The 22190-nt window shown below is 42.6% G+C and overlaps 1 protein-coding gene and 2 pseudogenes across 1 annotated transcript; 2 read left to right on the top strand and 1 right to left on the bottom strand.

Annotated features, from left to right (window-relative positions):
- Positions 1-746: 746 nt before the first annotated feature.
- On the top strand, positions 747-7135 carry LOC111958336 (probable E3 ubiquitin-protein ligase HERC6; annotated as a pseudogene).
- A 1561-nt stretch (positions 7136-8696) lies between these two features.
- Positions 8697-18751, bottom strand: LOC111958464 (beta-galactosidase-like; annotated as a pseudogene).
- Positions 18752-18788: 37 nt separating this feature from the next.
- LOC111958463 (coiled-coil domain-containing protein 86) lies at positions 18789-21016 on the top strand. The gene is made up of 4 exons (XM_023979721.2): positions 18789-19471; positions 19632-19761; positions 20058-20132; positions 20390-21016. The coding sequence occupies exons 1-4, from the start codon at positions 18915-18917 to the stop codon at positions 20528-20530; spliced, it is 903 nt and encodes a 300-aa protein (XP_023835489.1). The 5' UTR covers positions 18789-18914; the 3' UTR covers positions 20531-21016.
- Positions 21017-22190: the final 1174 nt, after the last annotated feature.

Raw genomic sequence — 22190 nt, 5'->3', positions numbered from 1 at the left:
GCGTCACATTGTCATCTTCCCAGGAGATGGAAGAGAGGTCAATCTCAGGTCAAATGACACAAACAAGCATTAGCTGAAGAAATCATTGACAAATGGATCTCAGAATGTGATTCAAAATCATGGGGAAAAGTACAGAAGTAAGTATGATATAGTTAACTATCATTTACATTGTTGTTGTTTCTTTGTTTGTTCATGTACAGTCACATACTGAATTGAAATAACTCAAACTGCATTTGCAGGGAAATCACAAAACATGTTTTTTCTGCATCATGTTTAAATAGGAGCTTTCTTGATTAAAGGTAACAGTATTTAATATTGGTTCAAATACATGATTGACTTATGTTTGAAATATTACATTATTGAAGAATACTGGTTTTTAATACGGCATAGATATTGACTATTATGTATTGGTTTTATTAGTTGTGACAAACATTACCAAACCTTACCAAAACATCTGGCCTGAGTTTGTCACTCGTCCAAGCGCATTCGGAAGCTGCGCGAAAAAGGACCAAGTTTTGACTGAGGTATTTTTGTGAATATATTTTATACATTTATATGTAATGTTATTCCTATTCTATGTATTCTGACATGTACTTGATTGCACATTAGTTGCTGAATACATCTAAATTGTTGTCATTATCATCTTGAACGAGGGACGATTCACACACCTCTTTCATTGTACTAGATTGAAGCTGTTGTCCAGCTCACACACTTCTTCCCTCTTGTATGAGAAGCACATTATGAGCATGGAGGACTCTGTGGTTCTCCCTGAGCTCCTGAGGGTCCTTTCACAAACACGCACAGAAGGACAGATCTCACTGAAGCCATTGCTGCTGCCTCCTCAGACTGCACCCCGACAAGCTGCAGTCTCGGTAATGTTGCCGTCCATTTTAAAATGTTTAAAGGTGTGTCACACCCAATTCAACTAATCAACAATAACGTAGTCGTATATCTGTTTGTGCTGTAGCCAACTTCTATTGTCCTTGTTCATTCGCTGTCTGGCAGATTTAGACTAGGCTAAATGAACAAAACCTGAGATTCTTTGAATCAAGTGTGGTAGTGCTGGGCTACAAACAAAATGTGTACACTTCGGGATGCCCCTGGAATGATTGTGAAGTAGAAGCAAATTCTTATGCCCCCACAAAGTTGTTTTGAGAAAGGAAAATAAAATAAAACAAGGCTTATTTACAGGGGGTCGTCACGACTTCCACGAAGTGGCTCCCCTGCCTGTTCGGCGCGGTGCTCAGCGGTCGTCGTCGCCGGTTCTATAGCCGCCACCGATCCCTTTTTCCTTTTTGTTAGTTTAGTCTTATTAGTTGCACCTGTTTCCTTTAGTGTTTCTTGATTTTGATCTATTTAAGCCTGTTAGCCCGCTTAGGTTGTGCGGATTATTTTGTGTTCTCTGCTCGATTGTGGATGTTTTTTTGTTCTCTGGATCGTTTGCCCTGTGTTCTGGGTTGAGTGTGTATGCGCCCTCGTGTTTGGCCGTGACCGGTTTTTCCGGAGAATTAAATTTATACAAATCATTGAACCCTCGCCTCTCTGCGACTCCCTACCTTCCACTCCTAGTAACCCGTGACAGGGGTATCGGTACCGAGTCAATGTGAGGGGGCACAGGTTAGTCGAGTAATTTGTACATGTATGTAGGGGTGAAAGTGGACTATGCATAGATAATAAACAGTAAGTAGCAGCCTGTGTAAAAACAAATGGAGGGGGGGTCAATGTAATTAGTCCGAGGGCCATTTGATTAATTGTTCAGCAATCTTATGGCTTGGGGGTAGAGCAAGTAACGCTTGCGTGCGGTAGCAGAGGAACAGTCTATGACTTGGGTGACTGGAGTTAAAAAAATGTTTGGTCTTTCTCCTACACCCGCCTAGTATATAATCCTGGATGCGCAGGAAGCTTGGCCCCAGTGATGTACTGGGCTTTACGCACCACCCTCTATAGCCCCTTACGGTCAGATGCCAGCAGTTGCCATACCAGGTGGTGATGCAACCGGTCAGGAGCTTCCGATGGTGCAGCTATAGAACTTTATGGAGTCTGAGGACCCATCGCCAAATCTTTTCAGTCTCCGAGGGGAAAAGGTGTTGTCGTTGCCCCTCTTCACGACTCTCTTCTGTGTTTGGACCATGATACGTTTGTTGGTGATGTGGACACCCAGGAACTTTGAAACTCTCGACACGCTCCACTACAGCCCCGTCGATGTTAATGGGGCCTGTTCGCCTGCCTCTTTCCTGTAGTCCATGATCAGCTCCTGTGTCTTGCTCACATTTGAGGGAGAGGTTGTTGGTCCTGGCACCACACTGTGAGGTCTCTCACTTCCTCCATATAGGCTGTCCATTGTTGTCGGTGATCAGGCCTACCACTGTTGTGTAGCCAGCAAACTTAATGATGGTGTTAGAGCGGTGTTTGTCCACGGCAGTCGGTCGGTGAACAGGGAGTAACAGGAAGGCGATCTAAGCACGCACCCCTGAGGGGCCCCAGTTTTGAGGATCAGCATGGCAGACGTGTTGTTGCCTACCCTTACCACCTGGGGGGCGGCCCGGCTGGAAGTCCATGATCCAGTTGCAGAGGGAGGTGTTTAGTCCCAGGGTCCTTAGCTTAGTGATGAACTTTGTGGGCACTATGGTGTTGAACGCTGCGCTGTAGTCAATGAACAGTATTCTCACATAGGTGTTCCTTTTGTCCAGATGGGAAAGGGCAGTGTGGAGTGCGATTGAGATTCCATCATCTGTGTATCTGTTGGGGCAGAATGTGAATTGGAGTTGGTTTAGGGTGTCCGGGATGATGCTGTTGATGGCTACCGAAGTGAGTGCTACAGGGCGGTAATCATTTAGGCAGGTTACCTTTGCTTCCTTGGGCACAGGGACTACGGCAGTCTGCTTGAAACATGTAGGTATTATAGACCCGGTCAGGGAGAGGTTGAAAATGGCAGTGAAGACACTTGCCAGTTGGTCCGTGCATGCTTTGAGTACACGTCCTGGTAATCCGTCTGCCCCGCGGCTTTGAATGTTGACCTGTTTGAAGGTCTTGCTCAAATTGGCTACCGAGAGCGTGATCACACAGTCGTCCGGAACAGCTGGTGCTCTCATGCATGCTCAGTGTTGCTTGCCTCGAAGCGAGCATAAAAGGCATTTCGCTCGTCTGGTAGGCTCGCGTCACTGGGCAGCTCGCGTCTGGGTTTGTAGTCCGTAATAGTTTTCAAGACCTGCCACATCCGACGAGCATCAGAGTCGGTGTAGTAGGATTCAGTCTTAATCCTGTATTGGCGCTTTGCCTGTTTGATGGTTTGTCTGAGGGCGTAGCGGGATTTCTTAAAGCATCTGGATTAGTGTCCCGCTCCTTGAAAGCCACAGCTCTAGTTCGATGCGGATGTTGCCTGTAATCCATGGCTTCTGCTTGGGATATGTAGGTACGGTCACTGTGGGGACGAAGTTGTCGATTTACTTATTGATGAAGCAGATGACTGAGGTGGTATACTCCTCAATGCCATTGGATGAATCCCGGAACATATTCGAGTCTGTGGTAGCAAAACAGTCCTATGGCGTAGCATCCACGTCGCCTGATCACTTCCATATTGAACGAGTCACTGGTACTTCCTGCTTTAGTTTTTGCTTGTAAGCAGGAATGAGGAGGATATAACTATGGTCAGATTTTCCACATGGAGGGCGAGGGAGAGCTTTGCATGCGTCTCTGTGTGTGGAGTAAAGGTGGCCTTATACAGCTCGTTGAGTGCGGTCTTAGTGCCAGCATCGTTCTGTGATGGTAACTAGACGTCTACGAATAATATATATGAGAACTCTCTCGGTAGATAGCGTGGTCAACAGCTTATCATAAGGTACTCTACCTCAGGCGAGCAATACCTCGAGACTTCACATTGCGCACCAGCTGTTATTGACAAATAGACACACACCCCACCTCTCGTCTTACCAGACATAGCTTCTCTGTACTGCTGATGCATGGAAAATCCCACCTGCTCTATATTATCAGTGTCGTCGTTCAGCCACGACTCTATGAAACATATGATATTGCAGTATGTAATGTTCCTTCGGTAGGATAATCTTGATCGTAGATCATCCATTTTGTTTTCCAATGATTGCACGCTGGCCAATAGAACGGATGGCAGTAGAGGTTTACTCACTCGCCTACAAATTCTCAGAAGGCAGCCCGACCTTTTTCTCCGTCTTTTCTTCACACAAATGATGGGGATTTGTGCCAGTTCCAGAGAAAGCAGTATATCCTTCGCATTGGACTCGTTAAAGGAAAAATCTTTGTCCAGTTCGAGGTGAGAAATCGCTGTTCTGATGTCCAGAAGTTATTTTTGGTCATAAGAGAATGCAGCAGCAACATTATGTACATAATAAGTAAGAAAATAAGTTACCCCCAAAAAATTAACAAAATATCACAGTTGGTTAGGAGCACGTGAAACGGCAGTCATCCCCTCCGGTTCCATTATCCCTCGGCCAATCTGTGTGTTATCATGTCCTGTATGTGACCGACTCATTGAAGCCCTTTGTCATGACCAAGCACATTGGGGTGTGGAAGAAGGCCCTGTTGGTGATTCTGAAAAGTAAACATATGGCCCTGGGGTCAAACACCTGCTCCAGGTCCTCGACCATCTCCACAGAGTCAGTGTCCATGCTTCTCTGCTCGAACTGTCAATCCATTTATAAAGCTGTTTCCCCATTTTGACCAGTCAACTTCCGGGACCAATCTGGTGCCAGGGTGGCAGTTATTTCAATGCAACCTATTTAGAACTGATGAGACCTAACTGAGACTTGATTAAATAATATTTTATCAATAATCAATAATCTTTGTACTTTCAAATAGCTTCAAATTTTGCTGACTCACATGGAAAATATTTTTCTAATACTTGCTAATAATTTTGTATTTATTGTCAAAATGTATTTGACTTTTCTATATTTCAAAGGCAAACCAAAAAATCTGGAGAGACCCAGAACGTTCCAGACAGTACCTTTTGTATGGAGGAGGTTCACTTCAATCGCATATTTCTAGGGGAGGATGTAAAGCTTTGGTGTTTATGTTCAAAAATATATTTTGTCTCAGTCACTGATTGCTCACCATGCTATTTGCTGTCAGTCTTGAGGTGTTTTGATGTTTGTTGTTTGGGTCTTAGAAAGTGTCCTAGGCTGCATCTCAAGAGGCTTTAGATTTCCTCTACCTGAAATGGTCTGGAAAGAGAGAGTGAAGGAAACATTTTGTTTTCCTACTGGAGAATCTTTCTCACCTGCTGAGGTTCATTATTTTCAGGGCAGATGAACGTAATTAGACAAAGAAGCTCCTTAATTGAGATGCATTGTACATTTTCTTTTACATCACTTTCAAGATGTGGATCAGACACCTGCCATCTTTTGTCATTACCCATTCTTGATGAATCTGCACAGCAAGATAAACATTTTTAACATCAACGCCGCACTCACAAACGTAATGAAACTTGCTTCTCAATATATATTATTATAATATACAGTAGATAGTATAAATCAGGGTGGCTAAACCCCCTTCTAGAGAACAACTGACTGTGCATGCAGGCTTTTGCTCTTGCCCTGCTCTAACACACCTGGTTCTACTAATCAGCTGCTCAGCAGGACCTTGATTAGCTGAACCAGGTGTGTTAGAACAGGGCCGGAGCAAAAGCCTGCATTCCAAGTAGCTCCAGAATGTTGACCACCACTACTGAAGTAACCAACCATATTTCTTAACCTTTTTGATGGAAGAAACTGGTTGAAATGAATACGTGTCTTGTACTAGAAGAGCACTAACTGAAGACGTAATATTGTACTGTATGCATTGCAGAATCCCCCTGCTCCGTTCTTTGAGCTGAGGCTGAGGAGAGGATCACTCATCGAACACACTTTCCAACAACTGAGTGTAGCATGTCACAGTACCTTCAATAGGTCCCTTGTGGCAAGGCCATATTATTTCAATTAGGAATGATAGCTTTCCAATGATGAGGCAATGTTTTGAACAGAGAAGGGCTATGCCGAAATGTAGTGCTTACCCTCTCAGTTGTATTTCGACGAGGACGCGAGGCTGACAGACGTCTACAAAAGGGACTTCTTCCTCCATGTGTTTGAAGAGCTGTTGGCACCAGAGTCTGAGATGTTCATGTACAACGACACCAAGACGCTGGCCTGGTTCCCTGCAAAGGTGACGGCACGTTTAGGGAAATCACACATGGATTATGAGGTTTTCCACGCCTCACCACATTATTTTATCAATAATCAATAATCATTGTACTTTCAAATAGCTTAAAATGTGCTGGTAGTGAAACACTGTAATGTTATGTTCCTAGAGAGGAACTACTACAGTATTACTACTGTATTACTAGCCTACTACTGTATTCTAGAACCCACAGTACGTTCCCTTTACTGCATATCAAGCAGGCTATCAGGTTATCAACAGCATGTCCTATACTTTCACTCATGGCGTATTTCTTGTCTCTTGTCCAACCCATCCTCACTAACAGGCTAGAGTAGAGGAGACGCGTGATTTCCTGTTTGGGGTTCTGTGTGGGATGGCCCTGTACAACAACCACATGGTGCACTTCCCCCTTCCCCACGGCATTCTTCAAGAAGCTGGTGAACATCAAGCCCTCTTTAGAGGACCTGAGAGAGTTTAGCCCCATTGAAGCAGGGTAAGTTTATACCATAACATGGCACTTGCTCTGTGTGGATACACAATGATGACTTATTTGGATAAATTGTTTTTTATTGATTAATGCATCATGATTTATTGATTGCCGATTTATAAATTGTCACATCTATTGTCACATATTATTTTCAATGTTTTTGAAGGAATTTGCAGTACATCTTGGATTATCCTGATGATGATGTCGAAAACATGGACATGACTTTCTCAGTATGTATTACATTTAGACAGTTTGATCAATGAACAAATAATATGTAGCATAATACAGATGTAGGATCTTAATTTGATCACTCTTTTGTTGTTGACAATTTTCGCGCACAGCAAGAAAAGCAAATTTGTAGTGTATTCAAGGTTTTAAAGGTTTGGGGCGGCAGGTAGCCTAGTGGTTAGAGCGTTGGGCCAGTAACCGAAAGGTTGCTGGATTGAATCCCCGAGCTGACAAGGTAAAAATCTGTCGTTCTGCCCCTGAGCAAGCAGTTTAACCACTGTAGGCCGTCATTGTAAATAAGAATTTGTTCATAACTGACTTGCCTAGTTAAATAAAGGTTAAATATAAAAATAAAAAAATGTAATTAAAAGGCTTCTAAAGTTAGTAATTTCACTTTAAAATGACAGACTTGATTTGCCCCTATGAAAAAACTATCAACCCTACAAAAAATGTCCATTAATTATAATACACATAATTCACATTTCCTTGCTGCAGATATTTCCTGCTGTATCAAATTGGCTCAAATTAAGATCCTACATTGAAGTGAAGGGTATGAATACTGAACATAGATATTATATTATTTAGTGTGTCTCTCCCTCGTCACATCTATTTGTCCATACCCTCAGTTTGCAGTTTTCATTGTTCATTTACCTCACTATTTTCATTACTCACTATTATAGGTGATGTGAGTAGGTCCACCAGCCTATGTACACAAGTGCTAATAAGAGATTATAGCAATATTTACAACTGACAAAATACAAGGTTTACAGTATGACACATTTTCCATTGCTACAGCTACCAGGGTTGGGGTCAATTCCATTTTGCAAAATCATCCACTGAAATGATAGTATGAATGGAAAAATCATTGAAAGTAAATGCTTCTCATTCCTTGAATTGACACCAACTGGAATTGACACCAACCTTACTAGCTACAACTCAATGGATAGCTGACTCTGTCTGTCATTCTTTTGACAGGAAGGAGTTTGTTGACACCTATGTGAACTACATCTTCAACCAGTCAGTAGAGAAGGTGTTTGAAGAGTTCAGGAAAGGCTTCTTCGAGGTGTGTGACATGGACGTGGTGGAGTTCTACCAGCCAGAGGAACTGAGGGGAGTGATGGTGAGGAAGGAGAACAATGACTGGGAAATGCTGAAACAGGTCAGAACCATGTGTTGTTACTACATGACTGAAGCTCAGTCCCAACTCTACCCCTAGCCAATTGTCTACATCTGAGAGCATTAGACAAGTAAAAACATTAAGATATGGTAAAAATGTCACCTAGCCTATCAGAGGGCAAGATGGAGCCTAAAAAAAACAACAAGTGTCCTAGGGGTTGATTTGGGATTCATGGTGAACATGTTCTGTGTAACACGTTCTGCAACCTGGCTAAAATGTTGTTTTGATACATTGATTTGACAAATGGTTTGAATCGTGTCAAGTGTCTATTGCTTCACCATATTAGTTGGKGGCATCCCAACGTCATCAMATTCTGGGAGGTGTTTGWGGAACTGACAGAGGATCAAAAGAAMGCTTTYCTGTGTAARTATGGAACATTTTCATTATAACAGATGAACACAAAGTAGGCTACTGAGAAATAAGTTATATTCTGTCATTCACTCCCCTTTTACCACCTGTGATCGTGTGCCCATCCTGGGTATGAACCAGACCAGGATGAGGGTCCAAACCCTTCTCATCTCCTCTCTAAAGCATTTCCCAGAGGCACTGATCTGTCACTCTCTGTAGCAGCTGCCCATATACCCCTTCAAAGRGACACTACAGAGCAGGCTTATAGAGGCTGTTGGCCACAACAGAGGYTTCTGGAATGAATAATGGGTGTATAGTGTTGCWGCTGTATTTACACTCCTCTCCTGTGTWCATCTTTTCATTGTTCCATAGTTGGGTTTAAGATTTGGAWTGTTWTATTTTGGTKGTWTTTCAAATCCTAACTTCACATCTSTGCGGTACTATGTCATTTGTGTGTAATCATATTGCCTTCACATTTTATTAAAACATTTATAAATCAAAAAGTACAGCATGGTTCGTGCCTGCACATAAAAAAAATGATAACAACCAAGAAATCCCAAAGTATWTGAAATAATCAAATTGTGCAAAAGAAGCAGATGAGGTTTCCAGTTGAACACAATAACTACTCATTTACAAGACACCCAAAATGGTTCATTACAAAAATCTATGAAAGCATAATATCCCAGTTTAGGTGGCACACAATAAGGCACAGATCATTTGGCACATATATTCCCAATCACAATTCCCCAATTCACAATACAGGGCAAGATTTAATGCAAGGCGCTATATAGCGCAGCACACTATAAGAAACTTTTAAAGGTAATTTACATTTGAGCAGACATGCCAGCGTTTACCATGAATGTGATCTCTGTGAACATCGGGGAAAATGCTTTTAAAAGCCGTATTGTCGGCTGCATAGAGCACTGGCCTAAAAACAAAAACAGCAGTACTATGGACCTCCAGGTTCATGATTTGAGCACCACTGACCTTAACTTATAGTTAGGATACTACTCAAGTTCATAGCCCTTCTAAATGACTCATTTTCCTTAGTGAACTTGATTACATTTCCAAACATACATACTGTTCAAATGACACGTACTTAATTCACCTTTGAATAAGCAGGAATCGTGTAAACAAAATCATGTAGGGTTTTAAGACACTGAATTGTCAAATAGAGGTAAGAGGTACAKCCACCCGTGATTCATGTRCAAACATTACTTTTTKATTTWAAAAAAGGTCAGTGCAAATAGATCRCATATAGTAAGTGCATTTTATCAGTGCTCATAAGAGATCCTCTTTATGGAACAGCGCCCTCTGGTGTTTGTGGTCAGACTTAACCGTGGCRTYCAKRACTAGGGTGTTGGCGAACTCCACAGTACAGGGCCYGGRGKTGCATGKGTCCCYTCCAGCTCCAGGACGGTCACGTTGTTGGGCGCGGCCGTGCTCAGGATGCTAGCGGGCACGTACAAGGTGATTTGTGGGCCGCGAGCGGGCCAGTAGCAGCCCAGGTTGAAACCGTTGATCCACACCTGGCCCCAGTGATAAAAACAAACAGGATTCAGGATGTGTTCAGGATTCAGTAATGTCAGGGACCATGAACAAGTATGTTGCACCAGGGTATATGAAAATAACGTGGTTCAGTAAACCACGCTTATGTGATGAGTAACCTTGCCTGAGATCTGAAGAGGTGTGTCTAAGGMTAATGCCYARRCTTTAGCTCAGAAGCCTGACGCACAGGTCAGTGATATTAGCTATAAGGTAATTTGTAGTTGACTAGTCAGTCACATTATGAGGTCATTTGCAGTTGATTAGTCAGTCACATTAGCTGTAAGGTCATTTATAGTTGACTAGTCAGTCACATTATCTATAAGGTCGTTTGTAGTTGTGGTGCCTGCTCAGGAACAACACACAGTACAGCCATTTAACAACCAATTAAAATCTTCTTAAAGGTAAAACCCCACCTTTCTCCAGTCAAGGAACTGGATGTAGGTATCCTGGGGCAGGTCTGGGATGACGAAGGTGCAACCCATAGAAGGAGGGGACGGAGAGGGGAGAGGGAGGCCAGCCTCCCTGGAGTCCATCTCCCAGAGAAGACCCTGGCTAACAGCCCTGTCGATGGTGAAGACGAACCAGCCGGTGTGGATGTCGGCCCCCAATGTCAGGTTAGACACCAGGCCCTGGGTGGGTGGGTGGGTGGATTAGATAGATAGATAGAGAGACAGAGAGGAGAGAGAAAGAGAAGGGAGTCAAAACATGATAGTTGTGTATGTGCGCATAGGACACTTAGGGTTGGTTTCCCAGACTCAAATTAATAAATATGGTGGGCTGAAAAGCAGGTTCAATTAAAATTCGACAAAGAGCGTCTTAGTCCAAAACTTTGCTTAATCTATTTCCAGTGGGACCGAATAAGGTTCTGTAAAATTAAGTAGCTAATGGAAGGRTGCTGTATTATTGGTGGTTAAATGTTTACCATGGAGAGCCAGCTTGAAATAACATCTTGCCTTAAAGTTGTTGATGTCTTTCCCATAGTTGACTCAGCCCATATTCTCCACCAATATGTCCACCGGACTCCCAGCCTTCCCAGTCACGTTGATGGTCAGGGCCTAATCCCTCTCTAGGATTCCAGCAGCAACCTGGTGACAGACCATATTGAATTGCAACATACATATTCCTTTTTTGAAGAACCTGAAGACTTTTCTCTCTTCCTCTTTTGAGATAATAACCAGTGCCTCGGTCTGACTTTGTATGAATGACAGTGATCCCCAACCCTGGTTCTAGAGACCTATATGGTGTGCAGATCTTGGTTCCAGTCCAGCACTACAACACAGATTTCACTAACCAAGGTCTAAATTGGGTGTTCTAGTGCTGAGYTGGGACAAGAACCTGTCCTCCTTGGACAATGATTTGTGACCAGTGACCATTGTTGAGCACCAACATGTTAACTTGCAGCAAACCAAATGAACTGCAAGGGAAGTTTCGATGACTAACTCACCCCGTCRACTGATACATATGCCCGGTCATGGACTCCATTCAGTGGTGAGGACAGAGGTCTGCAGTCCACAGGCAGCTTGGTCCGATAGAGGACGAACCTAAATGGCGTTTGGAGAGAAAACAAATAAAAACGGACTAAACCCTCTCAGCCATTTTGGATCATAACAACCATAGCTGCTTCTACTTAGTGTAGAAAAGGACAGACCGACATTGAGCTTGTGGACGYACTTGGTTCATCTCAGTGAAAGTCAACGGGTGGATGCTTTGACCGGACCGGAGAAGGATAGTATATCTAGAGCGTCGACTACTGTGTGGAGCTGAGAATGCAAAAAGAAACACATTCTGTTGGAATCTCCTGGATTCTATTCTACACTGTGTACACTCCATGCTCAATCAACACAAGAGGAAAAAGAGAAAATATTAAATGTGCTTTTAGAGTATTATGACATGCCTATGATATAATGTATAAAATAAAATAAAAAACAACACTTAACCAGCTCTTGCACTTGTGCACTTGACCCCCCCTCCATTTAAGGAATAATGTACTTTCTATGGCTGTGATGTGGTTGTACCACCTAGCTGTCTTAAGATGAATGAACTAACTGTAAGTCGCTCTGGATAAGAGCATCTGCTAAATGACTAAAATGCTACATGTAAATATTGCAACACTTCTCCGCACTGTGTGCAATGTATCAACAAAGTCAGGTAAAGTCATTTCTACCCGGCGCTGTGGCGTAGTTGGTTAAAGCGCCTGGCTAGGAAACAGGAGATCCCGAATTCGAGTCTCAGCAGTGCCTTTTTTAGCATTTCATTGTGCTGTGTAAACTTCTCTTTAATCCGTGCATATGACAAATAAACGTTGATAAAAGTGTTGAGTCAAATGTTTAATGTCTGATGACTATCTACCTTCTTCATTGGCACAGCTCCGTAGGCATATTTAGGTGTTGATGGAAGCACGGGTCCCTCTGGTATCTTCCGATACTGTTGGGAGAAAATACAGGTGGATATTACATCATTAGGTAATCATTTGTAAAACTGACCAATTTACCTTTAATTACTACCCATTTCAAGCCTGTAAGAAGGCATGGTMCTAAAATGCTGACCATAGAAACTTTGGCTATAAAAGTCACAAGAAAGCATCATCTAGTCAAAAATAGTGTATGTATGACAAGTTGTACGATATCTCTGTTACCAACCATTTTGATGACATCCTGGATGGCAAAACATTTGTCAGTGAGGTCTCCTGCCTCAGTGAGTGGGGCATCATAGTCATAACTAGTAGGCTGGGGGGCATTGGCACCTGAGAGTATGAAGAGAAAAACATTTGATTTTATTCAACGAGTGGGTCTAATCCTAAATGCTGATTGGTTAAAACCGTATTCCAGCAGGTGTCTATTCCACAAGTTACCACCAGCTAAATCTATGATGTTAAAATGCCTACTTACTCTGTTCSATCTGACTCAACTTTGTCTCGGGCCTAACAACACCCGTGCCAATATATCCTCCAAACACCAGCTTAATGGGTATTATCACTTAAATAAATTAATCTTCACATCATGGCCAAACCCAAATAAAGTGAAATAGATTGGGTTCTGCAATAAAGCAATAGAGAATATGGGATCATTGAACAATTTTACTCACCATTCCAGTATCCAAAATTGGTTCCTCCAATAAACATGTACAGTTGAAGTCGGAAGTTTACATACACTTAGGTTGGCATCATTAAAACTCGTTTTTCAACCACTCCACAAATTTCTTGTTAACAAACTATAGTTTTGGCAAGTCGGTTAGGACATCTACTTTGTGCATGACAAGTAATTTTTCCAACAATTGTTTACAGACAGATTATTTCACTTATAATTCAAGGCATCAGAATTCCAGTGAGTCAGAAGTTTACATACACTAAGTTAACTGTGCCTTTAAACAGCTTGGAAAATTCCAGGAAAATTATGTCATGACTTTAGAAGCTTCTGATAGGCTAATTGACATAATTTGAGTCAATTGGAGGTGTACCTGTGGATGTATTTCAAGGCCTACCTTCAAACTCAGTGCCTCTTTGCTTGACATCATGGGAAAATCAAAAGAAATCAGCCACGACCTCAGAAAACTAAATTGTAGACCTCACAAGTCGGATTCATCCTTGGGAGCAATTGTCAAATGCCTGAAGGTACCACGTTCACCTGTACAAACAATAGTACGCAAGTATAAACACCATGGGACCACGCAGCCGTCATACCACTCAGGAAGGAGACAGAACGCGTCTCCTTCCTCTGTCTCCTAGAGATCAACGCACTTTGGTGCAAAAAGTGCAAATCATTCCCAGAACAACAGCAAAGGACCTTGTGAAGATGCTGGAGGAAACAGGTACAAAAGTATCTATATCCACAGTAAAACGAGTCCTATATCGACATAACCTGAAAGGCCGCTCAGCAAGGAAGAAGCCCCTGCTACAAAACAGCCATAGAAAAGCATGACTATGGTTTGCAACTGCACATGGGGACAAAGATCGTACTTTTTGGAGAGATGTCCTCTGGTCTGATGAAACAAAAATAGAACTGTTTGGCCATAATGACCATCGTTGTGTTTGGATGAAAAAGAGGGATACTTGCAAGCCGAAGAACACCATCCCAACCGTGAAGCACGAAGGTGGCAGCATCATGTTGTGGGGGTGCTTTGCTGCCGGAGGGACTGGTGCACTTCACAAAATAGATGGCGTCATGAGGAAGGAAAATTATGTGGATATATTGAAGCAACATCTCAAGACATCAGTCAGGAAGTTAAAGCTTGGTCGCAAATGGGTTTTCCAAATGGACAATGACCCCAAGCATACTTCCAAAGTTGTGGAAAAATGGCTTAAGGACCACAAAGTCAAGGTATTGGAGTGGCCATCACAAAGCCCTGACCTCAATCCCATAGAAAATGTGTGGGCAGAACTGAAAAAGCGTGTGTGAGCAAGGAGGCCTACAAATCTGACTCAGTTACATCAGCTCTGTCAGAAGGCAATGCTACCAAATACTATTTGAGGGTATGTAAACWTCTGACCCACTGGGAATGTGATGAAAGAWATAAAAGCTGAAATAAATCATTCTCTAATATTATTCTGACATTTCACATTCTTAAAATAAAGTGATCTTAACTGACCTAAAACAGGGAATTGTTACTAGGATTAAATGTCAGGAATTGTGAAACTGAATTTAAATATATTTGGCTAAGGTGTATGTAAASTTCCGACTTCAACTGTATCTGCAGAGAGAGGTTTAAAACTAGTTGTCGATAGCTGAAAAATCCTCTGTGCCTTTTTGATGTTAAATGTTTCATGTGTGACTCACAGATTAACGCTGGCACCGATGGCGAGGATCTCGTTGAGGGACTTGGCCACGATGGTGGTGGACACTGTAGAGTGATGCTCTCCCCAGTGGTCCAGCCAGCCGGTGTAGAACTCAAGAGTTCACCTGCAACACAAGATACAGTCAGCACTATCTGGCCATGCTAGAGAGGAAAGAAATTATCACCATTGACCATTTCTGTGTATATTTGAACTTGCATCAGTTCCCCCTTGACACTGATCTAAGGTCAGTTTTGCAATTTCCCTATTATCAGTATGGTAGTGATTTTGGAAATATAATTTGATTCTAGAGTTGTGCCTCAGAAGCCTACCTGGGCCAAAGTCCACAGTGCCGTAGAAGCCCTGCAGAGAGCCACACTTGAGGTACCCGACCCTGGCCCCGTCTGTGGTGAACAGCACAACGTCGTTCCCCAGGTGGGAGCGGAACAGACTGGTCAGGTGACTCGGGTAGTTGTAGTCACAGGCAAAGTAGCTGCCGTACTCACTCTCCACCTGAGAGAGAGAAGGGGAGAGAGATGGTCTCTTGTTAAGGTGATGAGAGGCAATGTTTGACAAACAGTATTCTATTGAATTGTAGAGTTAAGGCACAATATGAAGTTATCCAAACTTTTGCTATTGATTCTCCAAATAATTTTTTATTAATCATTGAATATCAACATGGCTCACCTGAACAGTAATGGCGGGTCCACTGTTCTGAGAAAGGAACGCTTTAACATTGGCAGTAGTTTGCCCATCCACTTGTCAGCGGCCGTAATGTAATCTGAAACAAACGGATTTAGGTGTCATAAAAACACAATTATTATATTGTAATACTAATAGAATCCATTGCATTCTTATCTAACGGTCAATACACACCTGGGTCTGAGGAACACAGGACCATGTCTTTCTTGTGGAGCAGCCAGGCAGGCAAGCACCCCTAAAGATCAAGTCATGAAATTGGCAAATTATCACAGTCTGTCAAGAAATACACGGCTGGTGTAAAAGTGTCGTTACTACATTGTGACTTATCATCTTCCGAAAACAACTAGGAATACAGGCACAACATTATTACACATATCATCATGTATATTTATCATAAAACAATTGTTTAGTCATTCTCTCACCATATCCCACTCTCCACAGATGTAGGGCCCAGGCCTCAGTACAACAAGCAGACCAATGTCTTGGGCCAATTGCAGGAAGTGTTCTAGATCCCTGTCCCCACTGAAGTTGTACCGATCCGGGGAGGGCTCATGGAAATTCCAGGGGACGTACCTGGAATGTCAAATGTCATTTTTCAACCAAAATGGACAATGACGTAGTATTTAAGTCCATACCACCAGATGGTAAATCATAGCTCTGTCTGAGGTTTAAGGCCCGATGAAGGAATTCTGTCTGGTTATCAACATTTGGAGGTGATTTGATTAAATGGCTCTTTCTTTGAATTACTTTGAACAATGTTAATTCTATGTCCAAATTGGCCAATGAAATGACTAACTGAAAACTAKAAGGACCATTGAAGACACTAATCTAACTGGTTGGCATTCAGTGTATTTATGACATAGTGGCCAGTCTACATTTGTCTGGCTACCCAGACTCCTTGCTAAACGCTACGCCAAGCCTACGGACTTAAGTTTCTTCTACACAATGAGTCTGGATCGGAGTATACCTCCCGACGCTTCACCGAATRCGAACACATTCTGGGCCGTCTCATTGGTCCAGAAACCGATGGGTTGTGCCAGTGCCAGAACACACATGGGTAAAAGAGGCGGTTTGAAAAATCATCATTGGCTTTGATACTCTGATTGGTTAGAGACAATCCAATCGCTGATRATGCCATTGTTTTTTACAACGCCCCTCATCACCACAAACGGCTTCAATGATGGCAGTCTCAGACTAAAGTATGTAGCAAATGACAGAGCGGCAGAATAACTTAGTGTGAGTCGTCAGGCTATGTCTACATACACCTGAATGGCGTTCATTTCCGGACATATACATCTTGACTAACCTGTCTTTCCATTAGGCCCTGGGGATCCTGTTGTAGTGGATGCTACCGGAGATGTAGCGGACCTCTTTCCCATCCTTACGGAAGTAGTCATTATTGTGTTCCACACTGAAAGTCTGCGGCACTCCAAGCTGACAGAGATTTCAACAAAGTAAGAGTCACATATAGTAGTTTTTAAATCTGGGGGAGCCATGGAGTCAGTGTGCTGTTTTTATTATGGCTACATCAAACTGACTTTAGAGAGAGAGTTGTCTGACAGACCACATCTTGAGAGCAATTTATATAATTTCATTGCAGTCATGTAACTGTTCTGTTACAGGTTCAGCTTTTTAATGGTGAAGAGGTGATTTATCAGGTGATGGCACAAGGTTGGCAACAACAACGTGACTGCCAATCGTTGAGCTCTAGTCAAGTGCTGTTGTTGGGTGTATAAAATGAAAAGGCCTACATCTCGATGAAAATTAATAGGGAGAGGAAAAGAGGATATTCCAATGCACATTTACGTTATGAATTTTGTTGATAAAACATGTTTACTGGAGAACTGAGACGAAGTAGAGACTCTGGACAGGGTGGATGAGGTTTAATTAAATGCAATTTATTCAGAGGTAAAGATATCTGAAATAGCGTGCACGGACCCTTTTCATCAAGCTCAAATGGAACTATCCGAAAGAAGCCCAGATAACAGAGTGCATATACATTTTATACAGTACAGAAAGTAGGTTGAGTCTGGAAGTTCTGGTCCTCTGGTTGGTTCTGATGAGTTGGGCGAGGTCTCCTTCAGGCCAGTATCACTGTCCCATTGGCTCTGAGTAGAGTTCTTTGTCTTCAGAAATGTTCAGCTAAAACAGGAGATTAGGTGTGTGCGTAGATGTTCCTATTTTGACATTTCTGTGTGTCTCTGTAAAATGTTCAGACTGAAGAGGAGTTTTTGTGTGTGCGAAGATGTTCCTGTCTTATCTGTGTTTATGAAAGGTTTACGTCAGCCCTCTGTCCTTGGGTATGTGTGTGTCTCAGTTTCTCGTGATATGCAGTACCAGGCACCACTTTTCTTATCAGTCTTTATGAAAAGGCCTGTGTCAGCCATCTGTCTCTGGGTGTGTGTGGGTCTCCGTATCTGCTATGAGTTTGTGAGAAACCCTGTTTGGAAAGAAGTTAGTTATAACAATGTATTAGCAAATATGCTTGTGTTATAATAAATGATATTTATTACAATTTGCAGTATATCAACCAGACAGATTGGGTAACCCACAGTTCACAGGGACTATAAACGTTCTCACCACCATATATATTGTAGTGAGAGGGGGGGAAGGGGAAGTCCAGTCCGGGGTAGTGGGAGAGAATGAAACTGGGCCGACATTCTGCTTTGTTTTCTGTTGCCAAAACTAGATCGTTTACGAACACAGTGCACTATATTTTACTTACTTGACGCTTTGCCAAAGTTGAAAAGGCCTACTTCTCGATTAAAATTAATACAGATACAGAGTGGGAAAGAGGTCATTCTAATGTACATTTAGGTTATTCATTTCTATAGTTTGCAGTAGATCAACTGTGATAGGTAATGTCAGCTAAGCAGTTTGAAATGTTTCTAGCTASCTACTATACTTTGAAAGCAATCAATCCAGATATGCTAAATCAGTGCACTAGCGGGTAAATTGTTCCAAGGAACATGCGATTAGTTCAAGTTGAAGGCTAATCTAAACATCATTCAAGTTAAGTGCATTCCAAAAGCAGGCTTGAATTCTGACTAGGTAACGTTAGCTTGCTGTATGTCTTTTTTTCTCTCCAACTAATTCAGTCTAAACTACTACGAAATGAACTATGTAAGAGTACTTGCTGTACTTGTAAACATGGAACACAATAGCACAACTCCAACCCGGCATGAGCAAGCCATGTTTGAATGTCGTGATGCACTGACTGAATGTCAACAAATGAGATGCGGAAGTTGACGAAGTCATGTGACGGTGTGTTATGGCAGTACCAACGCCTTACCGGTAGGCGGCAGTCTCATAGAATGCCTAAGGCACAAACTGTATGCTCGTACTTCCTGTCATCTCTTCTCCCTCGGTGGTAATAAGTATCATAAACACACGTGGGCTTCCGAACTCTGCTCATTTTGTCTTCTCTAAAGGTCTGTAAATAACAACATATGTATTGATTAGTTGTGGTCACGCCATCATATCATTTTGACAACATGTCGACAAGTGAGAAAACAACACCAAACGAAGGACTGGATGCCGAAGAGGACGAGTTGCCTCCTCCCGTTGTGACTCGGACTCGTAGCGGGCGCAGAGTACGGACCCCAGCTGTGTATCTTGACTCTGAAGTGCCGAAGACTCCAACACGCCGAACAAGGAAATCTGTCATTCAAGAGTTACCGAATGAGAATGCAGAGAACCAGAYGGAACCCAAACCAGCGGTTGTAGTCGTGGAACCCGTTGCCGATGAGACTCGTGCGAAAAAACTTCCAAGCAGGGCGTCCAAATCAAATGCATTGGCAACAGCTGAGGCAAAACCAGTCAAATCAGACAMACCTGTAGAGAAATCATTAGGTACATTTATTCCAGCTGTGTCACATCATTGCACCGAGAAGGAAAACAAGGTTGGTCCCGTACCAATGGAGACTGTTCCGGACCGCCCAAATAAAACAGCCAAAAAGAGGACTCGTTCAGAGTCTAATGAGAAACTTGGCCAGATACCGTTAGGGAAACCGAAATCCGGACGGGTATGGAAAGACCGCAACAAGCAAAGGTCAGTAGTGGCATACAGGGGCAAGTTGTAATAGCCTACAATGTATTAACTGCATGCATATGCAAACTATTACTAGTCAGCCCAGACAATGCAAACATTGTGCCWATGGTGACCATAACTTGTTTGAAATGTACCTTTTTATATGTACCTTGGTTTTCAGGTTCTCTACTCTTGTAAGAGACAAGCCACTGTGCTCCTCCTGGGAGAAGAAGATGGCGGCCAAGCGAGAGAAGGAGCTGGTGAAGAAGTATTCCCTGCAACTGAAGGAGGACAAAGCCAGGGAGAAAGAGGTCTGTCACCTGTTCATGAGTGTAGTGATTAAACTGCGTTGGAAACTCTGCAATCTCCGACTTAAGACAACTGGGAACTCGAGGGGGGTGGGGGGGTGTTCTGAACTCCGACCTCTTTCTAGAGTGCTGACTATTCCGACCTGAAACTCACTGACAGTGACTTGATCTCGTATTTTTGAGTTCCCAGTTCTTTAACACACCATTGGTATATGGACCACAGAGGTTGGCAGTGCAACTGTGATTATTTAAGCATCCCCTCATGATGTAATTGTTTGGGTGTCTTTCGCCCCGTACAGGAAAAGAGGAAGCGGCATGAGGAGAACTTGAAAAGGCGAGCTGAGAATGAGAGGAAGGCCGAAGTTGTGCAAGTGGTAAGTCAACACAGTCCCACGTGATCCCAAAGGATGGCGTCTTTGTTTCTCACTGTAACCTACGTGAGCCAGGCAGATCTGTTGTTGACTTCAGGGGCTATATGTGTTGTCACATTCTATGATCAGGTTCCCCCATGTACATGTTATCTTTTATGATCTAAAAGGCAATAATGATCCTAAATCAGTCCTCTGRCGCTTGATACATATGGCCCCAGGCTAAAAGCTACATCTTATTTTTTGTGACGTCTCCATCCCAGATCCGGAACACAACAAAGATCAAGAGGATGAAGAAGAAACAGCTGAGGAAGATTGAGAAGAGGGACACACTCGCCATGCTGCAGAAATCACGGCCCAGGAACCCAAAAGCTGCACAGAAAGGTGGCAAAGGGGACAAGTAGAGGGAGTGCTCAAGTTGACGTTCAGAAGCACCCCCCTAGGTACTTCATGTAGATATGAGAGAACTGGTCAGAAAAGGGGCTTGCTCCGTCTGCTACACGCAATGACCCGGTGTTGTAGTTCCTCCGGGATAAAAAGGCGCAATTTACCATATTGCTTAATCTATCCAATACTTTCGGATGTGCCTAGGGCCGACATGGCTATGCTTACTTGTGTGAGGCTGCTGGGACTGGAGAGCATGATCAGCGAACCCTTTCAAAACAATTAACCATCTGTGGAGCATTGCAGATGCAAAAAGTGCCTCCTGCCTCGTGGAAATATTCTTATCTTTACTTGGAACTCTTCTCAACTTGTAATGCAATGTTCCATTAAACAAACCAAATTGTTCTACACTTATACCACATCCCAACCTTTTGTCGTGGGCCATTAGATTATGCTTTTTGCCCACTTCAGTGTGTTGCATTAGAGGAATAAAGTTCTAAAGCAAGTGTGCACTTCTCCAGTCAGGCTTTATTACAATCATCCTCCGATGCTGTTACACTCAGAGCACCACAGTGCACTGACCAAGATCCATAAGAGAGAATGAATGGTCATAAAGATAGGAAAGTATGATGAATAGAGAAACAAAATGAAATTATTGAAAAAAATAAGACAAACAATATGGCAGTATAATAACTAATTGACTTCTTAAGATGGGTCCAGTATAAACTCTGGTACAACGCATGAATGGTTTTGATACTGATATTTTTGTGAAGCAACAGTTTGCATTTGCACTTTTTACAACCATTGTGGTCTTCACAGCAGTGGAACTTGTGCAAACAAACTGTTGGCTCACAACTGTTCAGTCACGTTGTACAGGGCCAGGGATTAGGACAACACAGAAGTGATCAAACAAATTGACTTAACGGACAACCCAGTTTAGGGAGAAAAATGGGAGTTCTCTCTGACCTTAAACACAATTACTATCAATATCATTAATAGCACTAATTATTACTTCATTTGATATATATACACATATTAGCAATCTGTTTCATTTTTCCTCACACTCAAACATTAAGTACACTTGAAAATAAGATTTATTTTTAGAACTCAAACCTCGCACTCAAGCTCACATTCTGTACTAGCGCTGCACACACACTTTAGTTCATGTAGATTAAGAGTGACCTCACACACCCTGAATCCCTATTAATTTATAGTGCACTACTTTTGAACACTGCCTATAGGGGGTCTAAAGAAGTGTACTATATAGGGAATAGGGTGCTATTTTGGACACACCCACCATTCCAATGTTACGATCAAGTCTGCTTCACACACTAACCCTAATAAAAAAACTATACGCTACACTAGATTGTTTTGCTGTTGGAAGAGGTGGAAGTTGTCTTTGGGATGTAGGGTGTAGTAGGAACTGTTTAAATAGTACTTAATGGCGATACATCCTTCATTTAGACGATTACGCTGCTTTGAGATGGAAAACAGGCTCCAAGCCCAAACTATCCTTGTGCCAAGCAGCAGAGGAGCTAATGTGATGTCACCAAGTTCTGGAGGACACACACCTCTTAACAGCATTTGTGAAGCTTTGACAATCTGGCAGCCTCAAAGCAGACATAAGCACCAACCCATTGCTATTATAACCCCCCCTCTTCACATACTCACACAAACTGT

The sequence above is a fragment of the Salvelinus sp. IW2-2015 genome, linkage group LG34, assembly GCF_002910315.2.
Source record: "Salvelinus sp. IW2-2015 linkage group LG34, ASM291031v2, whole genome shotgun sequence".
NCBI lineage: Eukaryota > Metazoa > Chordata > Actinopteri > Salmoniformes > Salmonidae > Salvelinus > Salvelinus sp. IW2-2015.
Note: the sequence above shows the minus strand (reverse complement) of the source record. Positions and strands in the feature narration are given on the sequence as shown.